The sequence below is a fragment of the Sorex araneus genome, chromosome 4 (genome assembly GCF_027595985.1).
Source record: "Sorex araneus isolate mSorAra2 chromosome 4, mSorAra2.pri, whole genome shotgun sequence".
NCBI classification, from domain to species: Eukaryota; Metazoa; Chordata; class Mammalia; order Eulipotyphla; family Soricidae; genus Sorex; species Sorex araneus.
The window spans coordinates 149,102,526-149,124,260 of record NC_073305.1 but is presented as its reverse complement, the minus strand read 5'-3'; the positions used below and the strand labels follow the sequence as shown (position 1 = coordinate 149,124,260).

Sequence of the window (21,735 nt, the reverse complement as noted above, 5' to 3'; positions counted from 1 at the left end):
TTCATTTTGATTTAATATAATAGAAACTTGTCTACAATTCAATTTTACTTTAAAATCTATTACCCACAAAATTTTCAATTCCTTAAATGAGACTAGGTTCATGTCATCTTTGAGGTAACTCAGGTGGTATAGAAGGAATAACAATTTTAAAAAATTCAAAATCAGTGAGTTGCTACATTCCAAAATTAACAAATACACATTTCTCTGTTTTAAAATTTTAAGCTCTAACAATAAAGCTATAATAATAGTGATAAAATGGTAATATTAATATTACTCTTATGTTTCAGAACAGGAAAAGAAAGAAAAACATATGGAACCAGGTAACTGATTTCAAAGTTCTTTGTCCTCTTAGTGATTTTATTTTTTATGAATTGGGATTTATATATACACAAAATACTGAATTTCCCTTTTTTCCTTTGGTACAGCAAAAACACCTAAAAAGGAGCATTCAGGTAACACAGACTAATGTTTCTGTGCTTCTCTCCAACATTCAACTGTCACTTCAGACAGTTGGTAAAGAGTGTAGTGGATAAAGCAGCAATTCTTTCCTGAGTATCAGTTTTTTTAGATATAGATTTTATGCTAATACAGGTTTTGAAAGGAGTGAACCAAAATGTTACTTGGTTTTGGTTTGGTTTTGTTCTGTTTTTGTTTGGGGACAACACCTGGCTGTGCTCAGGGTTTACTCCTGTCCCAGCTCTCAGGGATCACTCCTTGTGGTTCTCAGGTGACTACGTGAGGTGTTGTCAATCAAACCGGAGTCTATTGAATGCAAAGCAAGCCCCCTGCTCCTTATTATTTCTCTCTTTACTCAAAATGTTACATTTTTGCTACCCAATGAGTATTCTGTGAATGTGGAGCATCAGATTACCTGAGAGGTCATTAGAAATACAGTATCTCTTACCTAGCCTTGACAAAAGCTGAAACAGAATCTTCAGCTTCCTTAAGCTCACCTGGCAGGTGTGTTTTATACAGTAGTAAAGAAACACCACTTTATTGTAGAAAAATCAAGAACAAAAATAAAACCAAAGCAAATACTTTCTATAAATGTAACTGTTATTGCATTGCTTAAAAAACTGGAATATTCAGTTCTAACAAATATTGTTTCCTTATACATATTACCCTAAAATATTTCATGAGTTTTTGGGTGGGTTGCAGTGAGAGCAGAAGTAGATTATTTCCTCAACAGATTTACTTTTCATTTTCATTTTTTTGGCTTTTGCTCCATACCCTATGGTGATGAGGGCTTGGGAACAAGTGCGGGTTAGCTGCAATACAGAAAAGCTTTCTTTCTGGTTTTGTTCTGTTTTGTTTTGTTTGGGGGTCATATCCAGTAGTGCTCAGGATTTTTTCCTGGCCCTGTACTTCAGGGATCACTCCTGGTTGGACCAGAGGGACCATATGGGATGCTAGTAATTGAACCTGAGTCACTGGGATTTAATGCCCTATCCACTGTACTATCTCTCCAGCCCAAGGCAAACATCTTATCGTCTATAGTAATTTTTGTATCTCCCATACATTTACTAATTGGAAACAAAAATTATAAAAAGTTTAAAATGCAATAGGTTTTGATAAGTGTATGTAATAAGTAATTTGCTTAATGTTGCTAGCATGTAACCTGACTTACTGGTTGTTTCAACAAGAACCAAATTCTTAAACATATTAAAAGATGAACTAAACTTTTTTATTTTGTCTTACAACTTCTACTTAAGAAATTTAACTTAGTTTTCTTGTGCTGTGTGTATTTGTGTGTTTGTGTGTGTGTGCGTGTGTGTGTGTGCATGCGCACATGCATAAAGTACAGGTATATGTGGTCTAGTATTGTTTTCATTTAATGCTACTCCATTTTATTGTATTTTCATGAAAATGACATTTACTCAATACAACTTAAAATATTATTTGTTCTCTCAAAAATTCCATTGATTTAACCATGCGACAAATTAGATTGTCACCACATCAAAACCATATCAAGCAATAGATTCATATTCCCCTAAATGTAAAATTTGCTCAGAAAATTAAAAACTAGTAAGTTGTTTCTCCAAATAGTTTCTGAAGAATTATATTCTTTCTTTTAAAATATATATAAATTTATATATAAAGTATATACATATTCTATAGAATATATGTATTAATAAATGAGGTATATATATATATATATACTTTACAATATTGTTATTTTTCTTTTTTTCTTTACATATTTATAAATTTGTGGATGAGGGCCCAGAGAGATAGTACAGTGGGCAGGGCACTTGCCTTCAAACAGCCTTCCTTACTATCTCCATCAGCCCTAAGGGTACCCTAAGCCCGCCAAGAGTGATTCCTGAATACAGAATCAAGAGTAAACCATGAACACTGCCTGGTGTGGCATAAAAACAAAAAATTAAAAAGTAATAAATTAGAAGATGAATGCTATTTTTTAAGCTCTTTATAGTCAATGCATGTTACAATATCTAGGACATAATATGTGTCAGATTTACTTGATAACAACATGTTTGGATAAAAGAAGAAACATCTAAAAATTATTAGCATGACAAAAATTTTCAAACATAAACTTAAATTCATAAATTTAAAATATAAACTTTTAAAGACGTTCATAACCTAAAAAAATCATACTTTCATCATTGTACATCGAAATTGATGTTACTTGTCCTTCGGAAAGAAATGTGTTATATTTTCTTCCTTTCAGACAATGATCTATGGTCCAGAAGTTACATTCCCCCAAGATGGTCCTAATCTATATTCTCATGTGTGAATAGATGCAGTTAACTAAAGTAAAACATGTAACTAAAATATACAAATATGCATAAATATACGGGATGGTCATTTCTGAGAATTCTTTTAACAATATTAATAGTAAACCAGCAATTGTCTCATATTGAACTTGAAAAAGACAATAATCCAAATTTATTGAAGTCATCTGTTCTCTACAGTGTATGATTATAATGTAAGCAATACCTCAACTATTTTTGAGTGTACACATTGATTATAAATTTAATATTTTTATCAATTTTTTCACATAACTGTTATAGACTTTAAGTAAAAATATAATGTCAAGCAGTTTCCACAGTAATTTAAAATGGAGACAAAATGAATGCATCATTTTATATCTGTATAGGGAAAGCATGTACGAGAAATATTAAACAAAAATCTGTGGTTCATGCCCTATAATTATATGAATAAAATATAGCATATAGTACAGTGTTATATTAATTTTTGAGACAATTTTTGTTTAGTTTCTAAGGTTATATAATACCTTTCTATTTATTTGTTTTTATTGAAACACTATGATTTATGATACTGTTACTGGTACAATTTTATGGATGCATTATTCCAACACAACATTTTCCACCAGCACTGCCCACTTTCTTTCCCCACCATATTCCCGTTCCCTCTTCACTCTCTACCCCTATTCTTCTCTTACTCCCTCCCCACACCACTGCCCCATCTCCCCACACACACCACATACACAGCTCACTTCTGTAGACCAGTTCAGAGGTTCTGCTGTCTTTATTCATTTGTTGTTTCCTTAATAAGTTAGAAAGACAGAGTCAGATAAAAAAAGAAGCAAGATCACCCTCATGTGTGAGATATGAAGTGATACGATATTAAGGAAACAACACCACGGAGGCTGTTGAAAAGTTTTATATGGCTTTCAAACTAATAGGGAGAGGGTCACATAGTCTAATGTTTAATGTTGACCATATGATTTCTTGTCCCTTTCAGTTCCAAGTGAAAAACAAGTCAAAACAAGTATGTTAAACAAAACTTGAAAAATAATAGAAGATTATTAATTTACTTCCACCTGTCGTGATGTTAATGCTATTTTTTGAGGCTGGCTAAGTTAATATTACTTGCTCTGAATATCTGCTGTTTTGAAAAAATATGCATCTTAATTATCCTTGCATTATCATTTCCTGCAAAAGCTTTTTTGCATATATTTTTTGCTCAAATTATAGCAGTTTTGTGGGTTTTTTGTTTTACATTTTGCAGAAAAACAACTGATCTCTGCTTTTGTAGACATGTAAAATTTAATTTCCCTAGTATTAACCATTTGATCAAAAACAATAGGCAACCTAGTCTGTCTACTAGTGAAAGACAGTATCCTTAATGCAATAAATACCTTCAAATTTCATTACTGCTTTTGGAATATTATAATTTTCTTTCAAGGCCTATATTCTTAAATTCTAAAATATTAATTGACAGTTATAACCTGACATTTGTGTATGTAACAAATATTAACTTTTCCAGTATGCATAGGAATACTGATTTCCTTATTGGTATTTGTCAACTAAGTATCTTTAATTGTCTTTAATTTGATATATTTATTATTTTAGGTATAATCACTGTCACTGTCATCCCATTGCTCATCGATTTGTTTGAGCGGGCACCAGTAATGTCTCCATTGTGAGACTTGTTACTATTTTTGACATATCGAATATGCCACGGGTAGCTTGTCAGGCTCTGCCTTGCTTTAGGTATATTAAATTGCATTAAATTTTAGAAAACTTTTTGACTTTCTATGAGTTTTGTAGATATTTTATTGAAATCTTTGTTCCCTCTATGCTGTGATTATGCTTTGGCTTTTCCTTTTTGGTTAGAGCTGAATAAATATTAATGACTGTACTAATACAAAAGGCAAATGCATGCTTCATTTACTGCTGAACTTTAAGAAACTGGTAGAGTTATTGAAAATTTAAGCATGTTGATAGAAATGTCTTTAAAAATTGCAACTTGAAATATTCAACCACTATTATGAACATTGGAAAAAAGGCTTAAAATGAATATAAATTTCATATATATGACCAAGAAAAAATCTAGTTGAATGTAAAGCTGATTGAAACACTATGTTATGCACTCTTAGTAAGTTAATGGTTAGCATTTAGAAATGCGTAATCAAGAAAATATGTAAAACATAATTTTGCAGCAGTGGTAGAGAAATTTAGATAGAAAATTATTTGAGAAGTGTTTATTTTCCTCCTAGAAAAAAATTCACATAGATAAAAATGTACATTGCAGTGAAAAATTCCTGTGAGCTATGCTATCTATGAAATACTAATCAAGTTTCAGATAAATCAGCATATTTAGAAGAAAGCAGATAAGGTGGTTTCATCTTTTACCAATATAAAAGTTTTCAGAGAGCAAACATTAAATACCTTTATTTCCAAGAAGAGGTTTCAATTTGATATGGAATCTCGCCTTCAATACAAGAACTAATTAAAAATAATTCACATTTTTTGATTGTCTATAGGTGTAAACATCCATTTCTATAACTGAGAACTGGTCTTTGAACTTAAAAGCACACATTCAAAGAACATTTACATTTATAGGTATAATGAGGTGTATTTGTAAATTTAATGTGTTGGCATATTAAATTTAATGAATGGCATCATTTTTTTCAGTAATATTTATTGAGACACTGTGATTTACAAATTTGTTCATAATTGAGTTGCTTCAGGCATACAATGTTTCAACACCAATCCTGCACCAATATCATCTTCCCTCCACCAGTATCCCCAGGTTCCTTCCCACCTCCCAGCTTTCCCCCTTGCCAGGCATATAACAACTATATTTCAAATGTCATGGTCCACTACAACTTAAAGGGATGGCAAATAAAAATATCAAAGAATCAATAAAAGTCCATTTGTGATGATCAATTGCCATGTGTTTCTCGCATTTATTAATTAAGTAGAGGACACAAACATGCGCCATTAGTGAGTATCATATTCAATGTCACATGATGGGAAGTTTCTCCTGCCCTATTAAAAGAGCTCTTTTATTTTTTTAATTTTTTAATTTTTTTTCTTTTTGGATCACACCTGGCAATGCAGAGGGGTTACTCCTGGCTTTGCACTCAGGAATTACTCCTGGCGGTATTCAGGGGACCATATGGGATGCTGGGAATCGAACCCAGGTTGGCTGTGTGCAAAGCAAACGCCCTACCTGCTCTGCTATTACTCCAGCCCCAAAAGAGCTCTATTAAAGCATCTTGCAAAACTGGTTTCTAGGCATGAATTACCTAAGCTGTTGCTTGTCCATGAAACTCTATATAGTTCCTTCAAATCTGAATGATAATCTAGCTGGATAAAGTGTTATTAGTAAGGTGATAATTTTGTTCTTCAATATTTCCTGGTCATAAATTCATTTGATAAGATCTGCTACACATCTTATTAATTGCCATGTGTTTCTCACATTTATTAATTAGTGTTTATTTTCCTCCTAGAAAAAAATTCACATCTTATGTGCTTTCCTTATATTAACTTCATTTTTTAAATCTTCTTTCATACTATATTTCTGTTTTTGGATTTTGTCATTTTGAATATAATGTGTATTTGAGTTTTCCTAGTTGGGTCTATATTCAATGGGGACTTTTTTCTTTCTTTCTTTCTTTCTTTTTTTTTTCTTTTTTTTTTTTTTTTTGCTTTTTGGGTCACACCTGGAGATGAGATGCACGAGGTTTACTCCTGGCTCTGCACTCAGGAATTATTCCGGGCGGTGCTCAGGGGACCATATGGGATGCTGGGAATCAAACCTGCATCAGCCGCATACAAGGCAAACATCCTACGCACTATGCTATTGCTCCAGCCCCTCGATGGGAACTTGAGGACCTGTTAGATCTCAATGCCTATAATTCTTAACTCTAGGAAGTTTTTTTGATGATTTTTATTTCTTTCACTATTATTTCTTTCTCACATTTGCCTACTATTCTTCTGATGGTTCTTATATTGTTCCACCTGAAATCACATCATAGTTCTTGAGTATGCTGTTCATCTCTTTTCAGACTATTTTCCACTTTCTGCTCTTTCCTGATAGTCTTCTTCTCTTGGAGTTCCTTGATCTATTGCTCAGTTTCTGTTATTCTGCTATTTAGAGATTCTGTTGACTTTTTTACATCACTCGCTATGTTCTTTATTTCTGTAATTTCTAACTGCAGTATTTTTTTTCATTTGTACTCATATTTTCTTGTGTTTTTCTGACTACCTGTGCTGTTTCTTTGAACCCATTGAATATCCTCATCATAGTCTCAGTATAGACTCTGTTTGAGGATTTACTGGTATTGTTTATGTTCTTGGTGGTATTGTTTCCACTGATTTGGTTTGGAGGGCATCTGCCTGTTTCCTCCATTGATTTTCTAGTATTTTTCTGTGCTGGGGGCTGAGTCTTTGAAATTAATCTCCCTGGAAGATGCTAGTGGATTAGTATAGAGTTTAATCTATCTTCTCTGGGATGGTGGATCAGGAAGCAAGCGGTTAAAATGAGCTGTAGTGTGGGCTCTTATTATGGTTCAGATCAGGTGTGGAGGATCCTGGTACCTCCAATAGGGAGGGGCCCTGTCTCCAGTTAGAGCTCTATCTCCAAATCAAAATAAACCCTGTGATATCAAAGAGAATCATGTTTCTGGCTATTGTGTGTGAACATTGTTGCAATGAACATGCAAGTGCTGATGTCATTTCTGCTGTGTTTTATTGCACCCCTGGGATATATCAGAAATTGGGTCATATGAAAGCTCAATTTCTAGTTTTCTGAGGTATATTCATATTATGTTCCAAAAAGGTCAGACCAGTCAACATTCTCACCAACAATGAATGAGAATGCCTTTTTTTCTGCATCCATGCCAGCACTGGTTGTTCTTCTTTTTATGCTGTGTGTCAGTATCTGTGGTGTAAGATGATATCTCATTGTTCTGATTTGCACTACCTGATGATTAGCAACATAGAGTGATTTTTCATGTGCCTTTTGGCCCTTTGTATTTTTATTTTAAGGAAGTTTTTGTTCATTTCTTCTCCCCATTTTTTGATGGAATTGGAGGATTTTTTTTTACTTATAAAGTTTTTCCAGTGCCTTATGTATCTTGGATATTAACCCCTTATCTGATGGGCATTGGGCAAATATTTTTTCTAATTCTATGGGGGCTGTCTCATTCTATTGGTCACTGTTTCTTTTGAGGTGCAGAACAGATGACTAGTTAAAGAAACTATGGTACGTCTACACAATGAAGTACTGTGCAGCTCTTAGATAAAATGAAGTCATGACATTCACTTTTAAATGGATGGACATGGAGACTATCATACTAAATGTAATGAATCAGAAGGAAGGACAGATATAGAATGACTGCACATATTTGTGGGACATAAGTAATATAGTAAGACACTAACACCCAAGGACAGTAGAAATAAGGACCAGAAGATTGGTCCACAGTTGGAAGCCTGCCTCAAGTGCTAGAGGAGAGAGAAGTTGGGATAGAGAAGGGACTCTATAACAATGATGGTTGGAGGGATCAGTCTGGATTTGAGGTGTGTGCTGAAAGTGGGTGAAGGACCAAACATGATGTCTTCTCAGTATCTTTTTGAAAACCATAATGCCCCAAAGTATAGATAGAGTAAGAATAAAAGTGCCTGCCATAGAATCAGACTGTGTGTGGGGGGAGGGGGAGGGTAATGGGTATCAGGGCAGGGGCAGGGGGGTGAGGGAGTAATACTGGGGACTTTGGTGGTGGGAAATGAACATAATTAAGGGGATGTGTTGGGACATTTTATGAATGAAATCTAACCATAGACATAAAAGTTTGCAACTGTGTATCTCATGATTATTCAATAAATAGTTAAATTAAAAATATTTTTTAAAGTTTCTATGAAAGAAGTCATGCCATTTTCTGAGGCATGACAGAGTTGTAATCCAATAAGAGAGAAATCAAAAAAAGAAATTTCAAGGAGAGGTTTTGCAAGTAAAATTAAATCCAAGGGATAAGAAAGAGGGAATCAAACTGAATGAGTGCCAATATCTAGCAAATAGCAATAAAATTATGAATATCAATGTTGCAACTATGTGTCTATTTTTAGTAATACTTTCTTGACATTGTATTTTGCAAGATAAATGAGTACTGGTATATTAACCTATAAATAGTCTAAAGAAGTTTTCCAATATAACAATTCTCACCTAAGGAGCTGGAGTAACAGTATAGCAGGTAGGGTACTTGTCTTGCACACAATCAACACAGATGTGATCCCAGGCATACCATGTAGTCCCCTGACCACTTCCAGGAGTAATCTCTGAGCACAGGATCAAGCTCTGAACACCACCAGGTTTGATGTGCCTCCTGCCCACTCCAAATAAAACTAAATAAAGTTTACTGACTTTCTAAATTTACTGAAGTCTATTTAGGTTTTTGGGCTACATCCAGCAGTGCTCAGAGGCTTATTTAAATGTGATCTTGGTAAAAAGGAAAAGTAAGTTTATGAGGCAAATCTTGATCCCTGATAAAGTGGTGAGATCGGGTTCAGTCTTTTAGACTTTCAAGGAAATGTTCTTAAGTAAAAATTTTTGTGGATGTTCTAGAGTAAAAGTAAATAAATAAACAAAATCCTAAATTTAAGGAATTATGTTAAAGAAAAGGAAAAATACAAAAGCATTTTGGTCATAAATATATGAATACAAAATCCTAACTTCCAATTTTGTAGCACGGTTGTCCCGTTGTTCATCCATTGCTCGAGCAGGCACCAGTAAGGTCTCCATTGTGAGTCTTGTTGTTACTGTTTTTGGCATATCAAATAAGCCACGGGTAGCTTGCCAGGCTCTACCATGCGGCCAGGATACTCTCAATAGCTTGCTGGGCACCCCAAGAAGAACGGAGGAATCAAACCCGGGTTGGATGCTTGCAAGGCAAACACCCTACCCGTTGTGCTATAGCTCCAGTCCATTTCCAGTTTATTAACTAATAATCTCAAAGCTACCCTAATTCTTCAAGCTAACTCTCATACTTAGAATACACGAAGCACATGGACAAAAAAGAAATTCATCACCTTGTTTTAATGTGTATCCAACTTGGAAAGTGTCTCCTCTTGAATCTCACATTGATATGGAGAGGACAATAATTTTGTGCAAAAATATTCAATGAATGATGGAGAATGGGCACAAGGTAAATGAGTTGAACAGACCCTGATTCAGCCTGATAAAGTACTAAAATTGTGTAAGGACAAAATAGTAATAGCTAACTACCAACAAGGCGTAGGGGAGATTTTAGTGTGTTAGAAATGGAAAAACAGTTTTCATCTTAGAAGGTATTTCATAGGGATAATTTTTATGAATGTTTTGATTAAACAAAGAAAACAAAATTGCTAATCTGAGAAACTGCTAATCTGAGGGTTAAGGGAAACACACTAGTGAGATAGCATGATAGCATGGCTGAAACATATTTGTAGGTTTTCGGTTTTTTTTTAAGAATATATGAGGTCAGTGGTGGGATTGGTCTTTGAATACTATCTGTAATGAACTATTGTGAACTACTTTTATGAAAATGATATGTATATAAAAATATATGAGGACATAGACTTTCATTCACCCCTGGGATTATCTGAGGTTAGCATGTAGAAGCCTGGGGTATAGGGGTTCTGGAAACTGATCTATTCTTTGGCATCTGTCATCATCATCATCATCATCATCCCGTTGATCGTCAATTTTCTCGAGTGGTCTCAGTAACGTCTCTATTCATCCTAGTCCTGAGATTTTAGAAGACTCTCTTTACTCGTCCTTCCCAATGGTGCTGCATTGGAGGCTCTTTCAGGGTCAGGGGAATGAGACCCAGCTTGTTACTTGTTTTGGCATATGAATATGCCTCAGGGAGTTTGCCAGGCTCTACCATGTGGGCAGGAAACTCTCAGTAGCTTGCCCGGTTCTCCAAGAGGGAGAACTAGGCTGTAAGATTATCCAGGAGCTTGGTTTTATAGTATCTGGATGTTGACCATTGATAGGATTACACGACATGTGTGATAGCCTAGCTACTGGAAAATGGGCCATCTGGGCAGAAGAGGACCAGTCCCGATCCAACCAGGCTTGGAGATCTCAGCCCCGGGCCTTACACACCTGGGTTCCTCTGCTGGTTCCTTCATCGTGAGATGTGTCCAAACATATGGAGAGAGACCTTGAGCATGACTGTGGCTGGGTTCTGAAGGTCTTCGACTGTGGGGGCTCAGCTCGGGGCGGGGAGGGAAACTCAACCCACCCCCTCCGAGAGGTCCTGGTGAAAACAGCCAGGCGTGGGGGCAAGAGACTCTGTGTCCCTCTCTTCCGGGAGTTTGGTTTAGTTCTTTGGCATCCAGTTCCTAATATATGATGTGGGTCAGCATAAGACTCTCAAGAGAACTGGTCCGAGGCAGAAATTCCCAGGATGGGCAGATCTATCTGCAGAGTAGGACCTTTAGGGTATAATGTTTGTGTTTTTACTATACCTTGTGTGACAGGTATGGTGAGCTTGAAAATCACTAGTATATAGTCACCTGGAGGTTATATAATTTGATTCATCTGCCTAGTCCCAAACCCCCAAGTCTTAAATATAAGTGTGAAGCAGATAATATTTACACAGTTGATTGCTCTATTCAAATCATGAGTTCTCTTATATCTAACATTGTGGCATTAAACCCTGAGATAGTTTTGAGATCTTCTTTTGGCATTGATCTTCTCAGTGCCCAAGGCCTTACACAGCTCAGGGAGCAAACCAGTTTGATGTCTCCTGTTGTTTGGCTAGTTCCAGAGGTTCAGCAGCTGAGTGTCTGTGAGTAAAGAGGATACAAAGATACAAAGAGAAAGAAAAAGAACCCAGAAGAGCATATTCAAAGTATAAAACGTAAAATTACAATAAAGAACTTTGTAAAGAGTCACTAGTTACTTTTCTATTTAATTTTGTGTTTGTTTTGGGGTTGCATGAGGCAGTGCTCAAAAGTTACTCCTGGCTCTGTGCTCAGGGATCAATCCTGGCTCTCTCACGGGGATCAAACCCATGTCAGCTGCTTCCAAGGCAAGTGCTCTGCCCACTGTACTATCGGTCCAGCCCCAATTATTATTTTTATGATTCTTTTGTGTATGAGAGATAATGGAGACTTTAACTAGCTTCTGTTTGAGACCCAGAAATCTGTACTAATAAAAGTTTCAAAAGAAGTCTTCAGAGTACCTTTCTTGTCTTCCATACTAGGTGTTGAGATAATTCAGAGAAGCCATTTACTTTTTTCTGTCCCTTTTTCTTTTTTGAAGCAATATCCAAATAGAAAATTTTATGATAACATTATAACTATTTTCATGACAGAGATGATTAAGTTCAAGCACTGTTTGCATTTTTTCTAAAGACAAAAGAAAGAATGCCTTCCCTAAGTCATGACGAAATCCCCGTTAATCGTCAATTTCTTGAGCGGGCTCAGTAACCTCTCCATTCGTCCTTTCCCTGAGATCTTAGAAGTCTCTCTCAACTCGACCCTCTCAACGATGTCACACTGGAGGCTCTTTCAGGGTCAGGGGAATGAGATCCAGCTTGTTGCTGGATTTAGCATATGACTACACCATGGAAGCTTGCAAGGCTGTCCCATGTGGGCAGAAAACTCTCAGAAGCTTGCCAGTTTCTCCCAGAGGGAGAAGTCGGCTACAAGATATTGCTTCTGGGAGCTTGCTTTTAAGTCTCTGGGTGCTGACTGTTGATGGAATTACACACACCTGGGTTTCTCTACCGGTACCTTCATGCGTGAGGCCTGTCCAAATGTGTGGAGAGAGGCCTCGAGCATGGCTGTAGCCAGGTTCCGGTGGTTTTCAGCTGCTGGGAGCTCTGCTCGGGGAGGGGAGGGAAGCTGGAGCTCATCCCCTCTGAGGGGTCCCGGGCAAGACAGCCAGGCGTGCGAGCAAGAGACTCTCTGCCTCCCAAGTCATACTTCACGATAAATAAAAAAATCTAGATTCCTAACTGATTTGAAGATATGTTATTGATCATTACTGATATAAATATAAAATCTTAATACCACAGAATTTTATCTGGAAAGAGTTTCTTTGTTATTACCTAAGAAAGTTTATTAGTTAAAAAAAAAGACATGCACTTTTGGACATTTTATAGCACAGATTTTTTGCTGCTTGCTTTGATCTCAGAGTCCATATAACTCATCTTTTGGGCAGAGTGAGCATTTTTTGACTTACAAGACTTTACCATATCAACCCGGAATGTTTTATTTCTATTTACCTCTTAATTTGAAATATTTGCAATTGCAGAAACTGAACGAACTAAAGAAGACACTGGTGCTGCTTCAACTAAAAAAGGTAAATGCAGCTTAAAGAAAAACCCATCATGGCGGTGGCTTATTTGTACTATGGTTTGTAACTTAACATATGGATTATGGATTAGTATGGATTATGAAAAGTTAGTTATGGATTATTATGAAAAGTTAGTTATGGATTAGTATTTATCACTGTATCACTGTCATCCCATTGTTTATTGATTTACTTTGCTTTAGCGGGCACCAGTAACATCTTCATTTGTCCTTGCCGCATGCTAGTGTAGCCCAATGGGTCTGCTCACTCCAGGAACACGAAGAGCATGTTGTTGTTACTATTTATTGCATATCAAATATGTCACTGGTAGCTTGCTAGGATCTTCTGTGTGGGAAAAAAAAATAAATAATTAAAAATAAAAATAAAGAAGTTGCATGACAGCAACTTTTGTCACTTCCTCGGCTGTGCGCTCCAGGAAAAATTGCGTCGCTTCCAGGAGCTTTGTTTTATAGTCTCTAGATCTTGGCCATTGATGAGATTACATTGGGGGAGGGGGCAGTTTGTGGGTGTGACTGACAAGAAGCTACTGGAAAACTGGGGATCTGGGTGGAGGAGGCCCAGTCCCAATTGGAGCAGGGTTGGAGATCTCAGCCAAGGGTTCCTCTGTTGGTTCCTTCATGGGTGAGGCTCGTCTGAGCATGTGGAGAGTGACCTTGAGCATAGTGTTTCTTAAAGTCTTTATTGATTTTACTTTTGCTTTGATACATAAACAAACTTACACAAGACATAATAGCTTTGCTCATAAGACTTTGTCTTTGGTGTCCTGGTGCCAATAGTTTTATTCCTTTAACATCGTAAAATAAAGAAGATAATTATAATCCAGTTACAAGTTAGTTTATGATAAACTGAGGAAATCCAGCTATTTAAAATCAATGGGGGATGAACCAAGAGCCGCGGCACGAGAAGCAGAGCCTCCCGCCTACTGACTGTGATCCTGAGGTCTCCTAACCCATTTTGGCACCAGAGCAGACTCTTGCAGCCATGCATTTTGACTGCGAACTGAACTACAACCTCGTGCAGCCCGGGAAGGGATTTTTTTCCCTCTCCACCCCATTTTTCTGAGCGAAAATGGCGGCAGCGGCAGCAGCCACGCGGTGAGAGCCACCCTCTAAGACCCCTACACCAGGAGGTAGGACTTTCTTTAGTGACGTAGCCCGTAGGTGATCCTGGGAGGGGAGGTGTTCCCGGCGCGCCTTCCGCCCAGAGATGAACCGAGAGCCGCGGCACGAGAAGCAGAGCCTCCCGCCTACTGACTGTGATCCTGAGGTCTCCTAACCCATTTTGGCACCAGAGCAGACTCTTGCAGCCATCCATTTTGACTGCGAACTGAGCTAAAATATTAGAAACCCAAAACCGCGCGGCCGCTATGGCGGCCGCGCGGACTCAAAGTCTTCACCTTTGCCAAGGAAGAGAAATTATTAGATGATGCCTATTCAGCAGGCCTGATTGTTGGGGAAAATTTCCAATCAACAATAGTGAGTTCTGTATGGAAATATGAAATGTACTCAATATATAGAGAGAATAATGGGAATATCATCAGCTACTTAGATGGGGGGAGGGGTGGGAGGGGGGTGTATTGGGGTTCTTGGTGGTGGAGCGGGTGCACTGGTGAAGGGATGGTGGTTTAATCAGTATTTGACTGTGACTTAAATCTGAAAGCCTTGTATTTTTTTTGTTTTCACGGTGGTTCAATAAAATATTTCTTTAATAAAAAAATAAAAATAAAAATAAAATCAATGGGATGGGGCTGGAGCAATAGCACAGCGGGTAGGGCATTTGCCTTGCACGCAACTGACCCGGGTTCAATTCCCAGCATCCCATATGGTCCCCTGAGCAGCACCAGGGGTAATTCCTGAGTGCAGAGCTGGGAGTAACCCCTGAGCATCGCCAGGTATGACCCAAAAAAGAAAGAAAAAAATGGTTTAAAATCAATTGGATCCCAATAATCTGTAAAGCACTCAAATTCAAAAACTGTTTGAAGACTTTTGAATAAAATGTACCTTACTAGTAGAGTTTCCATGAGTAAGAGTCAGTTTGAGTAAGTATAGTAGAATATTAGAATGTTCCTTGGGGTGCTCTTTGGGGCACATTTTTATTTTAGGAACATATATAAATTCTTGGAATTTAAGCTTTCAAAAGTGTTTTTCTCTTGCTCTATTTAATAAGAAGCAACAATTGCTTATATAAATATATTATCTATTAGGAGATACTTAAAACAATGTTTAAGAAGATTTCTATATGCTAGAAATAATACTAATGAAAATGTTTTTTATATATTTGGATCAAGAGAAATGAGAAAACTACCCAAATTGTGTTTTGCCTTACAATATTAGCAATAATTTGTACAGTACATATTAAATGAACTCAAAATGATTAAATAAACTGATTGCAGATACTAAATGTATAAACTTTAACACCTACTACACAAAAGTTATATAATATTTTCTTCTGAAGACTTTTCTTACTGCATGAGTACTTAAAATAGTAGAAATATGTTAAATATGAATGCTACATATTCTTGCTCAATCCCAGGAAATTGGTAAATTAAATGTATTAATTAATAGTAGCACTGCACTGTAGAACTGTCGTCCATTGTTCATCAATTTGCTTGAGCAGGCACCAGTAATGTCTCTATTGTGAGACTTGTTGTTACTGTTTTTGGCATATCGAATATACCACAGGGAGCTTGCCCGGCTCTCTGAAGAGGGACAGAGGAATCAAACCCAGGTCGGCCACATGCAAGGCAAACGCCCTGCCCGTTGTGCTATCGCTCCAATCCAAATAATACACATAAATAATACAAATAAAACATTATATTAGATAATAAATTATAATATGATTAATATATTGGTTAATATCTAATTTAATATATAAACATTTATAAACTCATATATGTCTAAGAAAAGATAAAGATAGACTAAATTTAAATATAAATTACTTTGTCAGATAGTAATGAAAAGCTATTGAGTTACTAAAATTAATGGCTACCCTGTTTCAAATACCTTTATCATGCTGAGCTTACAATGTTTAGGTATAACATGTTTACTAGTTACATGTTATACCTAAAGTGTTTTCTTAATTACCTAGTATTTGTAATGTATTTTTATAGGAGATTGCAATCACATGTTTTGACATCTTTTCTTTCTTTTTGTTTGTCTCATTTTCAAAGTTGCTTTCATTGATTTCTATCATTGTCTTTATTATTTCATCTCCTTCAAATTTTACCCAGATTCCTCAATGCCAGAGTACTAACATCATTTCTATTTTTCTCAAAAGTGGGCATCTTTTCCTACAATATCAACTTCTCACTTTCAACTCTATGACTAGATTATATCTAACCCATCAGTTTCTAGGATTGTGGTTGCTTTGTTTCCTTTATATTATTTATGATTCTTGGAAGAGTGAAATATAAATCCTTTTTTGTTTATTTATTTCCTAAACTCCTCCAAATGTAGAGGAAAGAGAACTCATTATCTTAGCAGTAAAAGAATTTTCAGGTACCCTTAGGTACATAAATAGAAATTGATTAAGGTCTTCTTTGAATTCCAGGCAGTTAGAAAATCCACTTACTTAGATGAGCTGTTTATACCTAAGGTTTATTCTTCACTGAATTAAGTTTCATGAATTTTACATTAGAACCAGAAACAAAAAAGATCATAATTTTATGCAAATGTTTTCTTTTCTGTAGTTATAGTAACATTTTGGTTATTATTTTTAAGATACAAAAATCAACACTTTAGGGGACTAGCTTCCAGCTACTTATTTAGTGTGCAAAGAATTATGGACCTTAAATTATGGACCTTAAAGAAACACTTGTCTTTATGCATACAGCATTTCAATTGTTTTCTGAAATATATTTACCCTTCAAAAGATTAAAACAAAAAATTTATTCACTATCATATTTGAGTCTTCTGAATAAAAGAATTACGTTTAAGACTATACATTCATGTTTTCTATTATAATTGCTAATGATGATATTTTTATTTACAAACTGACTTGAGAGACCATATATAGACGAGAACAATATGTACTATATCTGTTAGAACTCTAGATCTTTGCAGCATGTATATTAAAGTCCTAACTTTAGACTGGAATCAGGTCTTTTGCAATTGAACTCATCTAACTTTAGATTGTTTCATATTTTCTCCAAGAACCATATTCAACAACTATACTTGTTCACTTTCTACTGACACCCCCAAGCCTTTTACCACATCTTATTTGGCAACCTAAATTCTTTTCTCTTCTAGGAAAATCAATAATATCAGACCCAACTTCTTTCACCCTCACATAAGACTGTTTATTCACACAATATTATTTTTCAGAAAATATGTACAATCATCGAGAATAAATTGTGTGCAAATCTATGCCTCTCTCGTATAGTTGATATCTGTACCTAAATTGTTTTTTATAATTATCCCCCAAAGAAAATGAAAACCAGATAATTTCACTGGTGACTTCTTTTCTGCAAATAAATCTAAACTCAAAAGGAGCAGACCGAATTTGATAAAATATGTGAATGAGTGCAAATAAGTTGGTTTCATTTTAGGCATGCAATTTCTAAAAAAATAGTATTTAAGCAGAAAAACAAAAAAAAGAAAGCATAATTATCGTAGTAAATGAAATTTATATAATTTGACATGAGAATTGCGAAAGAAACCATAATCTGAGAAGTCTAAACAATATCATTAGTAAATATTACACCGGATAGGCTAAAAACTACATAAATTCCCACCGGAAAATTGATTCAAGAATAAGGTATTTTCTATAACCACTTGTATTACATATTAAATATTTTAGACACTGCAATAAGGTGAGGAAAAGAAACACTTATATGAATAAAAAATGTCAGATGTCAAATTGATTATTTACTAATTTTTGAGCCAGTTAGATAATTAAACACTTTTAATTGTTGTGGGAGTTGTTCTAGATATTATTTAAAATGTATTCTATACCGATATTTGATTCAATGGAGATACAAATCTCTGACTTAGCTGGACATCAGTGGGTGCCTAGGGAATATATTCAGAGGTGATAATGTAGCTGCACATACATGTTGCTGGGAAGTACAAGATTGTAGATAAATAATGATGAATGAACATTCAAAATTTTATTAATGGGTTAAGTTGGGGGATAACCACATTTATTTATTTAAAAATTGCATTTTCATGGGGCCAGAGTGATTGTGCAGTGGGTAGTGTCTTTGCCTTGCATGCAGTAGAAACAGGTTTGATCCCCATTACCTCATATGGCCCCCTGAGCCTCACCATGATTGGTCTGTGAGCACAGAGGCAGGAGTAAGGTATGAGCATCACTGGGAGTGACATCCCCCTCCTCCTTGCCACATGCATTTTCAGGTGTCAAAGAGAAGAGATAGTATAAGAAGTTAGAGTTTGCCCTTTATGTGTTTGACCCCAGCACTTCATATGGTGTCCTTGCCCATGCACGGCTGGATGTACACTTTGCTCCCTGCCAGCAAAGTTGCATTTTCCCCACTTTTGCAACACCGTGTAGTAATACCTGAATAAGCTGTTAATATTCATTTCACCATCAATTCTTGCATAAAGAATTATTCATATCTTCTGAAGATACTTATTTGGGTAAATTACTTTAACTGAGTTCCTTAGAAACTTATACTGATTTTATAAAAATAATTTCTATTTCTTTGTATGTACTAGGTAAAATGTGAGTATTTTGTGAAGAATGATAAATTATAGAGAAAGCTAAGTGCAGTGAAAATAGCACTTAAATATGAATCTAATTCCTCTTCGGGTTACACGTGATTTGGGATGACTCTATTTATTATTTAAATGATCTCAAGCATGATTACACGGCTCTTTCAGTTGACTAAGCTTTGCTAAGCTGGAATTGAAAGAGGCATCTAGTTGACATTTTTTAAAGACACTTAGTAACTCCAGCAATAACTCGGAATGTAAGTCAATTAATCATAGTCCTGTCAAGTGGAATTCTTTGCACAGCTTATCAGAATACAAAAGAACTAAGAAAGTGTGAAAAATACAATCAGAAGAGGCAAGAGATTCCTTCTCTTTCTCTAATTCTTTAAGAATAGACTTATAATAGATTTCAATAGGATCACAGAGAAATGAGAAATGTTGAAAAAGTTTTCAGTAGCATTCTTAGAAAGAGAATTTAGTGTTGATGAGTTACAAAATCCTTTTTTGAGCAAAAGCTGCATTTCCATCTGAATCTGTTATTTAAACTTTATCTCTGCTTTGCAGCTGTACCTGGAAAGAAGGAAGAGAAAACAACCAAGACAGTGGAGCAAGGTAAAAAAAAATGAAGGAGGTTGACATAATCTACTTTAGAAAGACAACAACATGAGGAGGAAAGCACTGGATTCAGACAGGAGGAAGACAATAACCTTTAAATCTGCTGCTCTCTGTCACTGTTCATGTTTGTTTCTCTGTGCCAGGGAGAATGTGAGGAGGTGGTGTGGGTGTTTGTTCTTTTGTAAAACAAGAATATAAGTTCAGAGCAGAAAAATTCCGCAGACTGCTTAATTGCATCCGAAGAAATGCTGAAGACTATGGGAAACAAGAAAATTATCCAGGGACTTGAGGATATTTTCCTCTTTGATTTTGGTTTTTAGCATGACCCTAACAAGCATATGTTAAAAGATAAACAAGACACAATTCATTTTGTGCAAAATTAATTTCTACTGCTAAAATCTAACGTGCAAAAGTCAAAATAAAAGAAATAAACAGCAGAAGTAAGCTAATTGAGTAAATACTGTGACTTCAGCAAATGAATCCCTAAAATCTAAGATTTCAGTGTTATAAACCATAATGCTAGGTGTAATGCATCATATTCAAATTTGTATATGCATAATAATTATATCACCACAAAGATATTTAATAAATTATGACTATAGAATTACAACACCTAAATATTAACGTTGACCTAGAGGTAATAGTTTTAATTATTATTTAACTCTTATTTAATGTTAATATTATGATATTTGTTGTTAAGTACAATAACTAGTAATGCCTTAAGAAGTGAAGTTAAGGTAATACTCCTCCTCAATTTGGGATTAAATTAAATTCCTAACACTAGTACTTTGGAATTTTATATAAATATATAAAGATATATTTGAATTCCTTACACCAGATAAATAAACCGTGAGTAAGCTTTCAAATAAGTATATTTATTAGATAAGGGGTATATTTTAGCTTTTTAAAATAAAATCTCACTGCCATCACATAAGGCATTATTTCAAAGCCTCTTGGTTTACAGAACAATCAGTAAAATTTTTTAACCTATTTTTAGAGTACATATCTAGTCCCAATAATATAAAGAGAGGATGATAACCATGCATCTTGATACCCATTTGTCCTTTGAGACAAGATTTTTCATTTTTTATTACTTAAAAGTAGAGATTTAATTAGACTAGCCTGCATAGAAACCTAATATGAAGTTGAAACATAAAAATATGCAAAAAGATGTGAAAATTTTTTAATTCTTGAGCAAGTACATAAAATTTGTCTAATATGCACCTTATAAAATCACCTTTAAAATAGGTGAGATAATCAATGTGTTTTTATCTCACTAAACCTCTAAGTTATTTTTCCCTATAATATAAAACTATTGATTACTTGTATTTATAGATATCTTTTAATAGTAAAAACATATTTAGAGAAGATTAACAAGAATATAAAGTGTTGACAATTATAGATAAGAGACTCAGGTATTGCTCGTTTTATTTAGCCTTACCAGCATGTTGGTATCACTGTAGCGCTATAGTCCCATTGTTCATCGATTTGCTCGAGTGGGCACCAGTAATGTCTTCATTGTGAGACTTGTTGTTACTGTTTTTAGCATATTGAATATGCCATGGGTAGTTTGCCAGGCTCTGCCGTGTGAATGGGATAATCTTGGTAGGTTGCCGAGCTCTCCGAGAGGGACAGAGGGATGAACCCCGTCAGCTGTGTGCAAGGCAAATGCCCTACCCACTGTGCTATTAAATAGCTCCAGTTCAGCATGTTGGTATCAGTTTATTAATCCTAGAATATTCATCCAAAAGACTTGTAATGGCTCTTAATGTTATGAAATTACTCCAAATAATTTCACAATTAGTTTTGAAAATAACTTTTTCATACTAAATCTTAGACCTTTTGCTTACATAAAAAAATAAACATTTTAATGCCTCTGTTTATATTAAGTTAGTAAATCATTTTAAATTCAAAAGCACTAACCTTATATTTATTAGCTAATAAGATCTAATAAGAAATAGGACAAGTATAATTTGAATATTTTGTTAAGATATATGTAAGACTAGTAGTTGATATAAATGACTTTGTGATTTTAATAACCCAGTAAATTTATGTGAGAGCAAACCAATGTAACTAATGATGTGAAATTAAATAATACAGTTATAGTCGAATATCACTAGAATAGAATATTGTTGGGAAGTAATATTCTATTCTTCATTCATAAAATGTTTTAAGACTTTTTGGCTTTTTTTATACAGGTTGTTGTTATCTTCAAAATTATAAGACTAATTAATAATGTATTGAAATCCTAAAAGTAGGTTTTAAAGCTGATTTTGAACTTTCAAACTCGAACTTGTAGATTTGCATTGAATAAATAAATTTGTGGTTTTCATAATTCTTAATAGATTTCAAATTCACATTGTTATATAGG

At 35.1% G+C, this 21,735-nt stretch overlaps 1 protein-coding gene across 10 annotated transcripts in view; it reads left to right on the top strand.

The window, feature by feature from the left end:
• TRDN (triadin) overlaps positions 1 to 21,735 on the top strand; it is a 417,254-nt gene that overhangs the window by 296,079 nt on the left and 99,440 nt on the right. For 5 of the 10 annotated variants that reach the window (XM_055136162.1, XM_055136157.1, XM_055136159.1 and 2 more), the window contains 5 exons: positions 288 to 320; positions 426 to 452; positions 3,724 to 3,750; positions 13,018 to 13,065; positions 19,314 to 19,361. In XM_055136162.1, coding sequence (XP_054992137.1) covers positions 288 to 320; positions 426 to 452; positions 3,724 to 3,750; positions 13,018 to 13,065; positions 19,314 to 19,361 — 183 coding nt within the window. The remainder of the gene's footprint in view (positions 1 to 287; positions 321 to 425; positions 453 to 3,723; positions 3,751 to 13,017; positions 13,066 to 19,313; positions 19,362 to 21,735) is intronic. The other 5 variants (XM_055136161.1, XM_055136160.1, XM_055136158.1 and 2 more) reach the window with 4 other exon arrangements.